Genomic DNA, 14,993 nt, shown 5'->3' on the forward strand with positions numbered 1-14,993 from the left:
TGAGGCTTGGAATCCTGAACCTGCCTGAATGCTCTGTGGATTCCAGAAACCTTGTCTGTCTGTTCCTGTTTGGATCAGAACCCCTGGCTGGGTTACGAACTCCTGGACCTCAGACCTGTCCTGTTCTGAACTGTTCCCCTGACCTGGCTCGGACTTATGCCTGTTCACGGAGGCTGCTACACGAGGACACTCAGGGCGGCTCCCACCGCATCGCGTTTGGCAATCCATCGACTGGATTCTGCTTTATTCTTGGGACTTGGACTGAACTGTTAAAATCAGGTAAATGACTCACATTGATATTCATCTCCTGTTCAGATCGGCATATCCACAGCTCCGCGTTCCATTTCTGTGCTATTTATTTAATTAATCCTTGGAACATTACCACAGTCTGTCTTGCCTGAATACTGGGTCCAACATTCTGGTTCATTTACACAGAAGTCATAAGGGGGTATAAAAAGAGGTCTGAACAAACTCTATCTGAATGTACAAAAAAATGTAAATCCCTTTATTGTCCCACAATTCACTCTCTGCATTTGACCCATCCCCTTGGCGAGCAGTGGGCTATCATTGTGTGGCGCCTGGGTGGCAGTGTGGGGTTAAGGCTTTTGCTAAGGAACCCAGAGTGGAAGCTGTGGGGATCTAAACCAGGTACTTGCAACATTCTTAGAGCATAGCCCACTGATCTAACCAACTAGGCCAACAGTCCCCACTTTTTCGTCTTAAAACGTATGAAACATGAATTCAAAGACAATTTTAGAAGGATTGTAGATTTAGATTACAGGGCTACGATTCCTTTCAAGCTTGCAGCATAAATCTTTACAGTTTTCAGTACTAAGTTATTTCAAGGGAGTGAGAAATTATCTCATCTGATATCTACTGAGGTATGTGGGCTGAAGAGACAAGCGACAGTAAGAGAAATTGGGGCAGAACTTTTTACGGGGCCCAGGGGAACCATTCTAAAGCTAGGTTGAAGGCTTCGGTCAGGAGGGATATGTCCAGTCACAATGGATATAAATCACCTGGCCATAAATACACAGAGCATTGTTTAGCTAGAGTGACAGCTGAAGTCTCTCAGAGAAGTCTCCCTCTCAAAGAACACCAAGTCTCTCACCTTACCTCTCCTGGCCAATCATAAATTAACAGATGCACCGATAAAAAAAAAACTATACTGAAGCATGAAAAAAGCTCTAGAGAGAGCAAGAATCCTGCCAGCACGGCAGCAGGAAAGGACATGACGTCCCATTGAGGGATTGTGATGATGATTGGGTCTGAATACATTTCTGTCATTCAGAGAGAGGAAGAAGAAAACATCAAAAAGCCAAATTTCAACCATCAACTTCATAAGATCAAAAGATCAAAAGATCAAAAGATCAAAAGATCATCTATCATGCATTTCGTCCAAATATTAAAGCTATTTTTTTAGATATAATTACAGCATTGCATACTAAAAGGAGTAAAGTTCTTGGGTGTTCATACAGTAAGCAGGATCTCAAGTGAAAGTAACAAATCGGAGGGTCTCTTTGGGGTTTTCTCTTTGCTTTACCTGGCTAATGTAGTCCTCCTGTTGTCTTCTAGCCACGGTTTTCAATTGCCAGTTTTTCAGGGCTGAAGAAATGCAGTCAAATTGAGATTTAGCCTTTTTTGTAAGTTTGAGGCTCTAGTTCTTAAGCCAAAAAGATGAACTGGTGTGGGTATGGATGGTCTGTCTTTTTCTGGATGTGTGGTGCTGAACCCTGCAACAAATTGTCCTTCTGACCAAGTTTTATATATCAGATCTAGCCAAAGTCTTTTTGATGTTGTTTTGGGATTGATATATGAAGCAAGAGGAGATTCTGTTAACCTTATTTTGAGAAAATTCTTCCCAAAATAAGTGCAATAATCTGCCAGTGCAGAAAGACAATTCTCAAGACAAGAAGAACTTTGGTTTTTAGGCCAAATCTGGTCGGTCCGTCATAGTCTTGATTTAGTCCAGAAATAGTTGTTGAAAATTGGGCTGTGTTTGGTCTGTCTGATATTGTCCTAATTTAGTCCAATAATAGATGTTGAAAAGACGTTGCAAACCTTTTACAACTATCTGAAAATCACAGCTTCGCCTTTCACTTTTCAACCAAATGTAGACGTCATTTGGACTTAAATATGTTGTCTTTTTCATGTCTTTTCAACCACTTATGGCTCAGTGGGAAGCAGTAAGACAATTGCACTTGGTAAGAATCCTTGAAATCCTGATTTTTATTATCTGGACAACACTTTTTTGGCTATATCCAACATTATAAGACTTGGTTAGTTGGACAATTTTGCAGTTAATCAATTCTCTCAGTCGATTTTTCAAGATATAGAAAGGTTGAAAAAAATAATTTCCTCAGCCAGGGACTGTGAGTTCTTGCTCCTCTTATTAAGATATGTCAGCTAAGATGATCTGGCCACTTATATTACCTTGATACCCTGTTGGTGGGACTTATAGAGGAGCTAAAGGTTGACACTGAGAGGGATTTTCTCCTGCACCATCTCAGAAAGCATATAAGGAGGGATGATAGATGGACAGTAACGTTTAAAGGGATTCTAACTTTTAGTTTTTAAAGCTGCTAGAAAATATTTTAAGGGAATCTCAATATCATGATCACATGAGGACTATAATAAACTAATCTCTCAAGAATCTCTTCACAAAACAACTGATCACAAGTCAGGGCTACCATGGTCACCGGACCAAAAAAAAAAAAAGAACTTCTAAAACATAACCACACACATGCACATTGCAAGCACAAACAGAGGTGTCAAACGCAGAGGCATGGCAGGCGGTAACCGTCCAATGAAAGCCTGATTGATTTTCAGAGCTCTCTGGGGATTCTGTTCGGTCAATAAGGGACTCTGTTAGACAACTCAGGACATGATGGATCTGCCATGCATCTTGCCTGACACTGTAGCAGCTGCCATGAACTTGACTACAGCACGAAATGGAAAAATTTATTTGGGCTGCTTTGAAATTGTGAAGGTTTGCAAACTGTTCTTTATTGACAGTGAAAAGAATTATGTCAAAATAGTGATGCAAAGTAATAAAAAATGGTCACTCCAAAACCTGATATAATAGGGAGTCGAAGGTAAGTTGATTTGCTTACTAATCGGAAATATTAGAGTATTCCATACGTGCAGTCAGTTAAAATGATCTTGCATTCAACGTTTATACTTACTAAGTTGTACTCAAATACACTGGTCAGTGGGAAGAATATATGCTTAAAGAACCCAGGCATGCCCTAAAAGAACATACAAACAACCCTAAAAGTCAGACAACAACCAATGTTACCTGAGTAATTTAGAAGTTTATATTTGCTTTCAAGTAATGAAGCAATTAGTCTAAAGTTAGTGTAAATGTTAGCAATACTAGTAAGCTCACGGTTTCATGTAGGAGTCCTACATTGGTGGACATTGCTATGACAAATTTTTGGCAATGATAAATTGATAAATGGTTAAATGAAACTTAGAAGAAAAAGACAGATGGTGATGACTGAGGGATCTACTTAATAGAGCTCAACCATCTTGCAATGTCTCTCAGTAAAGCAACAGCTCAGTGTGGTTGAAGTGCAACTGATATTGACTAAATTAAGTGATCTACAGCAATTCTAAGTTATAGTCCCCAGAGCCTCTTATTAGAACATCAAACAAGAACATTTCCCTTCCACACAAATGAAACAGAAACACAGCATCAAGATGTGAACCAATTAATCAGTTTATCTATTTATAATTTATTTTATATTTATACTTAGACTGTAGAGATCAAGAATAGCATTGCTATCCCTAGTTTCAGTATTAATAAGGACATTTTCTAATGCATTGATCAACTTAGCAGCCGCATCTTAGCACCTCGGCAGCTTTAGCTTCAACTGCGGTGAACATAAATGTTCATGCGATTTTACCAGTGCCGTTACAGTCTTATCAAATTCGAATTTTTTTTTGTGTGCATTTTTCTAAACTTCATTTTGGACTTTTCTTATCTTTCAAACTTTGTTGGGTGGTGCCAACTGGATACTTCCTTGTTTACTTCATGTGGACATGCTTAGTATCATAATGCCTTTTTTATTGTAAATATATACACAGAAGGACTTTATTTATGAACAAATTGAGAAAAAACTAAGTGTAAAACACATAAAGAACAAGTGATACGCAGCAGGACTTTGTCATGTTTTAGAAAAACGTTGTATGCAACCAGAGTGAGCCACTAGCCTACAAAAAAGGTGAAAAGAAATGTAACTATGAACCTTTGAAAACATTAGCATTAGGTCTAATCTAATAGCATAATTGTGATATTCAGATAATCGGGTAGAATAAGCATAATAGATTAGGGTTAGCCTGCTAACAATTAGGAAGATTGGCCAGCAAAGACCGCAGATAATTCTTGTCTATTTTAATAGCTTCTTAAGCAGTCATTAATTTCATCTATCATATACCATATTTTTAATTTACTAAAAAATTAACAAAAAACAATTATATAAAAATGTTAAATACCAATTTAAAATGATGAGGTTACAATAGAAAATGAGGCGAGAGTTTCTAAATTGATAAGTTTTACAAAAAATCAGCTTACCAGATCATCTTTTTAATTAAACACTTATTGAACACACAATGAATTCATGAACAGGTATAAGATTAACATTGCATACATGTATAACATTGTAAGATTGTTTTCTCAGTATTCATATAATTTACTGATTAAAATCATTAGTTTATCAAATTCTCCCGAACAAATTGTGCTTTAGTGAAAATCTGTAGCAAATTGTTGAGCAGATTATTTTTATTCTGTTGCACACGTTAAACAAGTTTTGTTAAGCCACTTTGCATTCTATACAACTGTAATGAGCTCAAATATGTATTTGCTTAGCTCTGTAGGAACTAGCTGGCGTTTGTAGCTTTTTCTGTCAAATCTAATATTCTCTCTCAGTGTGTGGGGCTGATAAATTATTAATAGCATGTATTTGAGGAGCTTTCTCAGAAGCAGCCTTTTGCACGTCATTCAGCCTCTCTACTCTTCTTCCTTTCTGCTGATGATGTCACACCTTACAACATCTCCTTCCTGCTCAGTGTCTAAAGTCTAAAGGCTCTTGAATCGCTATTGAAGGATTACATCTGGACAACTAAATGCTGTTCTTTGCATGGGAGCGGTTTTCCCTCCACCCTGCCTCTTCCCACTTGCATGTAAATGGCTCTTTGCTTTACTGCAAGCTGGAGAAAAGTAGGGCAGATGCCTCGTTTACACATGTTTGGGTCATGATTAGATACTGTGCATGTCATTCAACAAAATAAAGGCTTTGGATTCAATAAACATGGCCTGAAAATACGGGTAGATGGATAGGTAAACAGAAAAGACTTTGCAGTCATGTCCATGTACTGTAGCAGACTAGTAGAAGTATTAAAACAGGTAACCCTTTGACATCTTTTCCGTAAGTTAATGTTTAGCATGAGTTTCAAGGGGTTGTTTGGCATGCTTGTATGGAAAGCCCCCGGTTCCTAAAGCACTCAGCCAGTCCCAGATAGAAGAAGTAGATTAAATTATACAGGAGAACCCAGAAATAGCTCCAGTTCCAAGGCCGTGTGGACTCCAGACGTGAGAGCACGGCAGTACAAGTTGCCACAAGAAGAGTTGTCTGGATTATTGCTCCCCGGATCACCAATCGGAGCAGTCTACTTTACATGATGCGCGACATAATGAGGGAGAATGGGCGTATACATTTTCAACTTCTTAAACATTCAAAACTACAAATAGAACCATAGGATTTGGATTTCTAAAGCGACCTTTCTTCACGAACTGCTTAACTCGTAAGAGTTTAAATATGAATATAATCAACCATTTGAATGACCGTGGGTGGTATTTTAGACCATCTGTTAACATATGTCCATTTGTAGTTTGGGTTTGTTTACGTTTTGAAAATATTCTACACAAAACGTAGGTATCTTACCCAGAACATGCAGGAGAGGCAAACCCAGGTCCTAGCCCTTCCAGCCAGAGCAGAGGGCAATGACAGAGAGACAGAAGGCATCCTTATAAAAAAAAAATGCTACTCAAGATCACAGCCAAAATCCAAACTGTTCCAAACTCGCAGCGTTCCCACACAAGCCATGGCTGCACAGATCCATGCCAGCCATTTGAGATGCACAGTGGAGTCACAAACCCAATGCTGCTCGGCTTTAGTCAGTCTCCCTCATGTGAGTGCCCTCCCTTCTCCGTCTTCTGCCTCTTCTAGCTGTCTCACTTATTCTGCAGCTCAATTCTGCCTTTCAGCTCTTTCCTGTTAAAGAGTGGTAACTTTATTCAATTTTGTTGGTGTTGGTGGGGGGGGAGTTGTTCTAACCTTTACTTTTCTCTCCAAAAAGACCCATCTCCTCAAATGATCCTTGTTAGCCCCTCCTTACTCCCTTCCCTCTCTTTAAACACATGCACATACAAACTCTATTCACTGACCAACCCTCCACCCCCACTTTTAGCTTCCTTGCATTACATACCTAACCTCTCCTTTCCTCCATTTCTCTCCTGCAAGCATGCTCACTCATGTCTGCGCTAATGTCACTTCAATTTTTCATTGGTAGTCCCTTCCTATTTCCAAATCGCCTCCTCCTTCAAAATATCTTTAGGGCAAACCGGCTGCTGTGGAACTTCCAATGCCCAGTAAATTTGCCAACATAAGATCAATCAGAATTGTGCTTTGAAAAGAAATGGATATGAAGACTTTTATGGTAAAATCATCAAGGTAGTCATCATGAAGTGCTTTGCATTATGATAACAACTGTATGTTTACATATGGTACCTATCGTATGCTAAAGGAGAAAACTGAGACAATGTCCTCACGTATTCACCATACCTCTGTTACCCTTTCAACACATCAATAATTTTGCTTTAAAATAAGAATGTGTCGCCTTCCTTCGTGGGTATAAAAATCTCATCCCCTTTTGGGCGATATGTTTACGAGATTGTTTGCTCTAACACCATGACCCCAAGTAATGCTTTGCCAACCGCTAACCCTAATCCTTAAGACACTGACTTCTTTCATGAACCAGCATTAAGCTTTGACATGTTTCTTTTGTAAATTTGCCAATGGGAAAGAATAAGGTTCTATATCCACAATGGGAACATCTTTAGACAGAAAGGACTTCAGGCTTGGAAAAACTTTTGAGAATCTTTCACAAAGTTACCCAACAAAAAGGTTGAAATTACTTTTCAGTTGTCTTCATAGCACTACATCTAGACTAGACTTCACCAGACCTTTCAATCAGAAGAAGCCCATGAACTATCAACCTCATAGGAAAACAGGTGGTAACTCTATAAATGTCATTTCAACCTGGAGGGACTCACAAGGAGATAAGGACACAATTAAAGAGTTTATTGACATGAATTGATAGAAATATTGTTGGCACTCAGACTCTGGCATAAGACACAAAGTTGAACATTGCTGATGACGATAGTATGGACAAGTTTATGAGAATGGAGATTTCCTTCCCCCAAGGCCTTGTAAGTGTTTTTGGACTTGAAGATTAATTATTTTATCATCCAGTATGGTGGCATATATCCAAAGAAGTTTGGCCCCATTACTGGAGATCCCTTATATATGGAAGTATAACTGGCACGATCATCACGTCGTAGGGAAGCGGCTGTTCCAACGGTTGCAGTTCCGAATTGTCCAAAGTGGTGTCTGACCTTACATGAGTGAATACAGTGAATGTGACTGGTCAATTATCAAGCGGGCGGGATTGTTGTGGCGGAAAGTTCGCAAGCGAGCATGGTTGTGGCTGGTGTCTCGGAAGCATCGTGCTAACCAGTTAGAAAATTGGTGCTAGTAGGTTCCCAATGGGAAATTACATTGGGACCAGGTAGCACTTGCCAATGACACTGTCAAGGAACGCTATGGACAGCGGAAACATGCAAAAAGAGGAGAGTTTTGTGTTTGAGGTCGTGGATGAGTCTCCTCCATCGTACATTTTTTATTTAGAGGAGGAAAGCGGGGACAAAGATGTTGCGGAAGAGGACACCAGGGTGGCAGAAGCTTGGTTTGGTGTAGAAGGATTACAGCCGTACATGTTTGAGCACTTGCCTCGCAACGCTGCCAGTTCTGTTAGCTCTACGCCTGCCGAAGACACAGACGTCCTTCCCCGTGAACACAGGGACGTAATTTCAATCGTTGCGAATATTAGCTGCGGTATATGAATCAAGATTATATGACCAAAAAAATTTGATTGACAGATGACCGTTGATATATGATTGGCCGAATTTAGGTGTACAAGCTGACGTATAACTAATAGGATTTTTTTAAAATAGAAATTTGAAAATTTATAAAGAGTACATTTATATACATGTTTAAGCCAGAATGATTTGACATTTAAATATGACTTCCCTACGACTTTAATTATCAATGACAACTGAATGTTTTACATCTGTTTTTTTGTTTAATTTAGCTTCATATTATATTATGTGCGTTATTGCTTTTTAATGTGGATGCATGATATTGGAGTTTTGGCCAATATCTGGTATGGTGATATTTTAAAATTCTACTGGCCGATAACTGATTGCCATTGCAAAAAAATAAATAAATAAACTAGCATGGGAAGTGCTGAAGGGCTGCACTTTTTAAAAAGTGATGACACTCACTGCAGTTTATGGCATGCATAGTGCAAGAAAATAATACTTCTAAGCCAAACAAGCAACTTTTGTAGCACCACATTTTTCTTAAGGCTAAAGTGAGTTGAAATTAGAAGAGCCTCACATTCACGGCTTCAACTCCCACGTTCACCCATTGGCATTAATGAGAATGTAAAAAATTACAACAGTTAATAAGGTAGGACCAAACAGAGGAAGAGGAGGGAGTTAGCTGAAGAAGCTGGTATTTGTGCAGCTGTTACTTTGGGATGCTAACCCACATGGAGAGCTATGCTACATAGAGCTCAATTTTCTGAGGCTGTTAATTCAATTCAATTCAATTTATTTCTATAGCGCCAATTCACAACACAAGTCATCCCAAGGCACTTTACAGTTCAACCAAATCATACAGGCAAATTGATTCAAAGTTTTCTATCTAAGGAAAACCTGTTGATTGCAATGACTCATTGACTCAAATACAATCCTTCACACTAAGCATGCTTGTAGCGACAGTGGAGAGGAAAACTCCCTTTTAACAGGAAGAAACCTTCAGCAGAACCAGGCTCAGTGTGAGCGGCCATTTGCCGAGGCCGACTGGGGTTCAAGGAGACAGAAGCAGAGATACAAAAAGCAGCTGCAAAAGGTGGCCCCGTCCAGGAAACACACAGCCACGCCGACGAGCACCGAGCCCGCTCCCATGTCAGAGGACGATGAGAGCACATCCGGATGCATTAACGGTTGGCATCCGGATCAAAACACTTTCTCAACTATATTAGAACAATGTGTCACAACAACTGGAAGATGCTTTACTGTCTCTTTAAACAGTCATTCATTATCTTTCTATTTGATTTGTGTTTTCACGTTAGCTTCTGCTAAAGATGTTAGCTCTAGCTAATTTAGTGAATGGTTGATCACAAGCTGATCAAGTTTGTTTTAACAAATATGTATGACATATCTAACAGCTCCTGAAAACCTTGAGGCGTTGACGCTATGTGGCATTGTCTAAACTTACACTAGTCAAATGCATTTCAACAAAAAACAACTTTTTTAATGTTAGCCCTCCAGGAAGGCCCTTCCTGTGTTTACGCTGTAGGTTACAGTCCACTAGGATCTAATTTTGTCATCAATCTGCATTGCGCAGGTGAAAAAATTGCAACCCCATGGGTGAAAAAATAACAATTTATGATAACTAACTATAGATAATTAACTATGTAACTGAGTTTTTTACGTATCCTCCCAATTTTCATATTTATATGAATATTACAAGTTATATAAGCCAATATGTGGATCCCTTCATAGGTGTACTTTTACTCCTTCATGAAACCTTCTAATCAGAATGAAACTTCAGTGCGTTTTAATCTGTCTTTTCTTTTAAATTAGACGTTCAAAAGCAGCATTTGGTATGAGGTAGTGAAACTTTCTGTTTAAAAATTGATAATTACGTATAATTTTCAGTTTTCTATATAGAACATTACATTAACGTTACATTAGTTGCATTCTATAAGCTTTATCATGATCAAAACAGAGCGACTATGACAAAAGCTGTACATGTATCCGTACATTGCCTTGCACGTAATAAAGGATTCCAATATGCATGTGTTTGTTTGCACAGACCGCAGCACTGAATCAACATTATCCCAGCTGCACAGGGATGTTACATCACTCCGCAGTCAGATCCATAAAGGGCTAAGAGCCAATTCATTTTGAGAAAACACCCCCTATTGATCCATGCTGCTTTCCATCACTTCCACTGTAACAGTTACCTCAATCTATAGGCACACCTGACACATAATCTGTGTGTGTGTCTTTGCAAGACAGCCCGTGTGTGTATTTACATAACAGGACACCATTAGGAAAATGTTAGAGAAGTCAAATTAACTGCTGGGAAGCTTTGTTTAGATAGATTTTTGGTGCATGTGTTTGATGCATTAATGCCACGGGGTTGCTTTCTTACTCTAAACTGGGTTGCTAGCAGCCCCTAGTGGCCCCCAAATAGTCCACAGCAGATTAGTTGCATGTTTCCTTACATGAAAATTGCTCATGTCATCAATTTTTTAATATTTCAATGCCAGAACACACTGATTACAATGCGTCCCTTTCATAAATTATAACCCAGAAATGGCTGTAAAAACTCATATTGCATACATACATATGGATAAACCCATCGAAAATAGCTTTACTAACTTGGAGCGGCTTAGAAAAAACAATTTGAAAATCTGAAGCTTCATCTAGCACTGGAGAATCCATTATATTTTAAACATTCATGCTGAAATAACAAAGCATCCATCAACCTCTGCGTTGCCTGGGGTACAGTGAGCCATTTAGGGATGGAGAGCAAGATTCTCTGGGTATGGTGCTCATTCTACTGCTGCCTGATTTTTCTCATGGAAGGTAAAAGCATGGAGGGTTGATAAATACAGCAGACGTAACGAATGAGGCTTTTATACATATGCTGCAAACACAGAGAATAAGAGGCCATTCAGAAGACAGCTTTCCAATCAGCCCCTTCTCTCTCTGCTGTCTGCAGTGCCATTTGAAGGCATCTCACTAAGAAATGAGGCATTTGTTTTACTAATAAAGATGCAGGTAAATACTGGGGTGGAAAGCCCAGAAATCAAGTTGAAGAAAGGAAAGGAAACAAGCACAAAATGGCCAAAAGATGGATGTAAAGGAAGAGGGTTATTCATATGGTATAGCTGCAGTAGTGTCGCCTTAGTAACACATACAGAAGGTCCCCCCCCCCACCCCACCCCCCACCTGCCACTTAGAAAACCACCGCACATCCACCGCCCCAAAAACGCATCCCTTCTCCTGTAGTAACCCGGCCCCCGTCATGTGGGGACTGTGTGAGCTGCGTTGCCATGGAAACTGAACACCCCATAGCAGTCCTTAGAGGTAAGATGTGGAGCAGCGTTACCTCTCCACTTTCACCTCCCAGTTGGCTTTTCTTATCAACAGGGTAACAGCAAAGCTGAAATTGTTGTGCAGAAATTGACTCAAGTATTTCAGTGATAATCACATATCAATGAGGAATAAAGAAGCGACTATTAGGACTAAGACTGACCCCATGGGGACATACATTTAAAGTGCAAGTTCTTTGCTACATAAAATGACCTAAATGACAAACCAGAGGCAAACACTGACTGAAAAATACTTAATAAAGAGGATGCAAAGTCCCCCTTGATAGAAAAACCATTCAGAAGCAAAAGGGACAAAAAAAGCACAAAAAAAAGATGCCACATTCGACAATACATGGTCACAAGCAATCACATTGTACCTTTGGGGCGTTTTTTTCCTTAATAATCTTCACTTGTGGTGAAGAAGTAGTACCAAAATAGACATGCTAGTCTTCACAGAAGCTCTAACTTAAGAATAAAAGTTATTTTTTCTTGCACACATATAAAAACTGATACAAGTTAATGCTTCTAATACTTAACAATACAAAAACCCACACAGACCATGCTTGAAGATTGTCTCAAAGGAGCCAGTGGTAGACATATTGACAATAAGGTTCTGCTTTCGAGAACATGCATTGCTATTGCCAATAACGCAATCGAAATTCCAGTTGAATCATGCGTCACTACTCTGAGAAAAAAAGATGATAATGAAAGATATTGAATAGGCTGAAGAAAAAGAGACCGACGAGTGGCTTTTCACACAGAAACGCTATAACAGATTGAGTCGAGAGGAGGGGCAGTGTGGTGGGAATGAGTGCGGTTGAAGAGATAAGGAGCTGCGGCAATTGGGTGAGGGTGGTGGTGGTGGCGCCGGGGAAAGGAGGGGGTTTTTCTCCTGGTCTTCAGCTGGAAGACATGTGTGCCTGCAGCAGTGATAGCTACAGCGTCACCAAAAGACTTTATTACAGCGCTACGCGGAAGATCACAGCAAGTTTAAACACACTTATGTTCGCAATCCAAGGAAAGTTTCATACATTGCGATTTGATTGTTGTTATATTTGGCTAAGGTTAATGTGCGTTGCAGAGTCTTTTTTTCATCGGTGTTTGCTGGCTTAAAGATTGGTTTGCATGTAATATGGATGGAGATGCCTTTGAAAATGAATAAAATACCCTATATTACACCTTAAGCACTCTTTTTGGTGTCACTGAAAAAGTTGCCAAAAACAAAAGTCGGAACGCACCAACGATTGATTACCGGCTGAAGGAAATAAGAATGCATAGATTGCCGGTAGCTAATAGGAATACCTCTAGGTAATGCTCATCAGTTAATGTTCAATGGACCCTGCTTGGCCTTACAAATGTGACTCAAGACAGGCAAAGTATATTGAAAGCATGACGGACGTCCAATCTCCCTCTGAGAAGGTGTTAAGCAGGATGAAAATAAGGCAATACCAGGGGGTCTTTCCATGGACTGCATCAATAATGATGCATCTTAATTCTGCAAATTTCGTATCAAGGTGACCCTCTTTGGCAGTAGGATATGCCGAAAGTATGGTAAGTATCAATGGCAAATTTTTTATCTAAACCTCAAAGTTCTCCATTCACCTAAGGTTTGGCTGCCTACAGACCTCTTCAGAATATAACACTGACCTTGAGTCAGCAGTTAGAGCTCTCAGACAATTCTGTTCTGGAGACAATGGTTCATGACCAGCTGCCAACCTCGTTTTCACATCTACGTCATTTTGATGGTTTAGGCAAAGGCCAGTACCTATCCTGAGGTAGACCGAATGCAGATAGATCATTTCAACTAGATACTCAACCAACAGAAAAGAAGTTGGACTACACTTCTTTCTTACTACCATTCTTGCCAGCCCATCCACGTCTTACCTTGTTACGTTTGGCTCCTCGCAGAGGAAAGAAACAGGCGAAGAGGAACTTGCCCCAGCTAATGACAGCAGCCAGGCACCAGTTGAGGCGAGCCATGCCTGTGTGTGTCCCGTCTTGTCTGCCAGCCTTCTTATCTCTTACTCCTGGCACTGGGATAGGATCCTGCAACCGTCCTCACCACCAGGAAAAGACCAGGCAAAAGACAGAAGATCCCCTCGTCCAAGTCCCTGATGCAAATATGTGTCTGAGTCAGACAGTGATTGAGGACTGATGTTCCTTTCAGGAGTTTTTGTCAATTTTGTGGTTTCTGGCTGTATGAAATTCCAAATTGAAAGCAAACAAGGTGGAGGGGGGCTACCAGCATTCCCTGAAACAGACTAGACCTTTGAGCAGTCTAGGAGGACCTGAAGCTTTTTTTTTAAGCTATAAAATGTCTCCCTGTCTGTTCATCCATTCGTTTTCACAGCCTGGTCTGGATGAGTCAGTCCTCAAAATGTGATCAGTACCGTCGGCTGCATAATACAAAGAGCCCGCTGCTGATCGACGACACTGTTACACCTACACTGGCATACCCTCACTCACTTTTTTCCCCCCAACCTCACACGCACATACACTCGCCTGCATGTAACGCTGTCCTGGCAAATGTGTTCGCAGGCAGAAGAGCCAATCCCCCCAACCAACCCACCCACCCATTCCCACCCCTTCCTCCTGTCTCATCACACGGCTACCCTCCAGGCTCAGGATCGCCGGTGCTTCTCGTTCATTCACACACTCCGTTTACACACACTCGTACATCTCTTTCGCTCTATCCTAATCTGTAACACGCGTACACACACTCTCACACACATACATGCGGTGATGCTGCAGCATTTACTCAGTCAGGGAAGGGAGGAGGGGAGCAAAAGAGTCAGGAGGGGTGGCTGAGTGTGTGTGTGTTGGGGGGGGGGGTGTAATGGGGAACAAGAAAAAAAAATGGATTACAGAAGGCGTTGTTGCATTTTCATATCTGGAGTTAATAAAATTATGACACAAACCAAAGTGTGAATCAAGTAACAATGAAAAGCTTGGAGAACGGATCACAAGAGCAGAAATGGATGAACGCTAAACGACAGGAAAGGAGGGGTGGTGACAAAACGGAAAGCAGCAGGTCGCTGTAGAGAAGCAGGAGAAAACTCAGCGCACACACAAAAAAACAGAGGGATGAAAGGCTGCTGTCTCGGTGCAACGTTGATGTGATGCAGGCGCAGGTTGGTGACTGGTCTGTGAGGAGAACTGGGTCGCAGAGAGGAGGAGAGGAAGAAAGGATCCAAGGAGAGGGGCAGGGTGTTGAATCATTGTGTCTTGGGTGATTATTTCCCACTATCTCTCTCTTTCTCTCTCTCAGTTTCTCACACACACGACTGCAGGTGGTGCACAACCTCATTCACTCTGCTGCAGTCTCTCTACGCTTCAGTGGGAGCACAATCCCACTGCAGAGCACTTTTCTTTTCTACACCCCATTCCCACCCCCCTGCCCATCCAATCTCCAAACCCCCTTTCCATGCAGCACACCACTACCATGCAAACGCAATCACAACACATCAAAGCAAGTGAAG

The 14,993-nt window shown here is 40.7% G+C and overlaps 1 protein-coding gene across 1 annotated transcript in view; it reads right to left on the minus strand.

The window, feature by feature from the left end:
* LOC107084230 (tensin-like) overlaps positions 1–14,043 on the minus strand; it is a 132,708-nt gene extending 118,665 nt beyond the window's left edge. Inside the window, exon 1 of the mRNA XM_015373961.1 lies at positions 13,399–14,043. Within this exon, the coding sequence (XP_015229447.1) occupies positions 13,399–13,494 (96 nt within the window). The 5' untranslated portion in view covers positions 13,495–14,043. The remainder of the gene's footprint in view (positions 1–13,398) is intronic.
* Between the last annotated feature and the right edge of the window lie 950 nt (positions 14,044–14,993).

Source organism: Cyprinodon variegatus, unplaced genomic scaffold (assembly GCF_000732505.1).
Source record: "Cyprinodon variegatus isolate N-32 unplaced genomic scaffold, C_variegatus-1.0 Scaffold95, whole genome shotgun sequence".
Classification (NCBI taxonomy): Eukaryota; Metazoa; Chordata; class Actinopteri; order Cyprinodontiformes; family Cyprinodontidae; genus Cyprinodon; species Cyprinodon variegatus.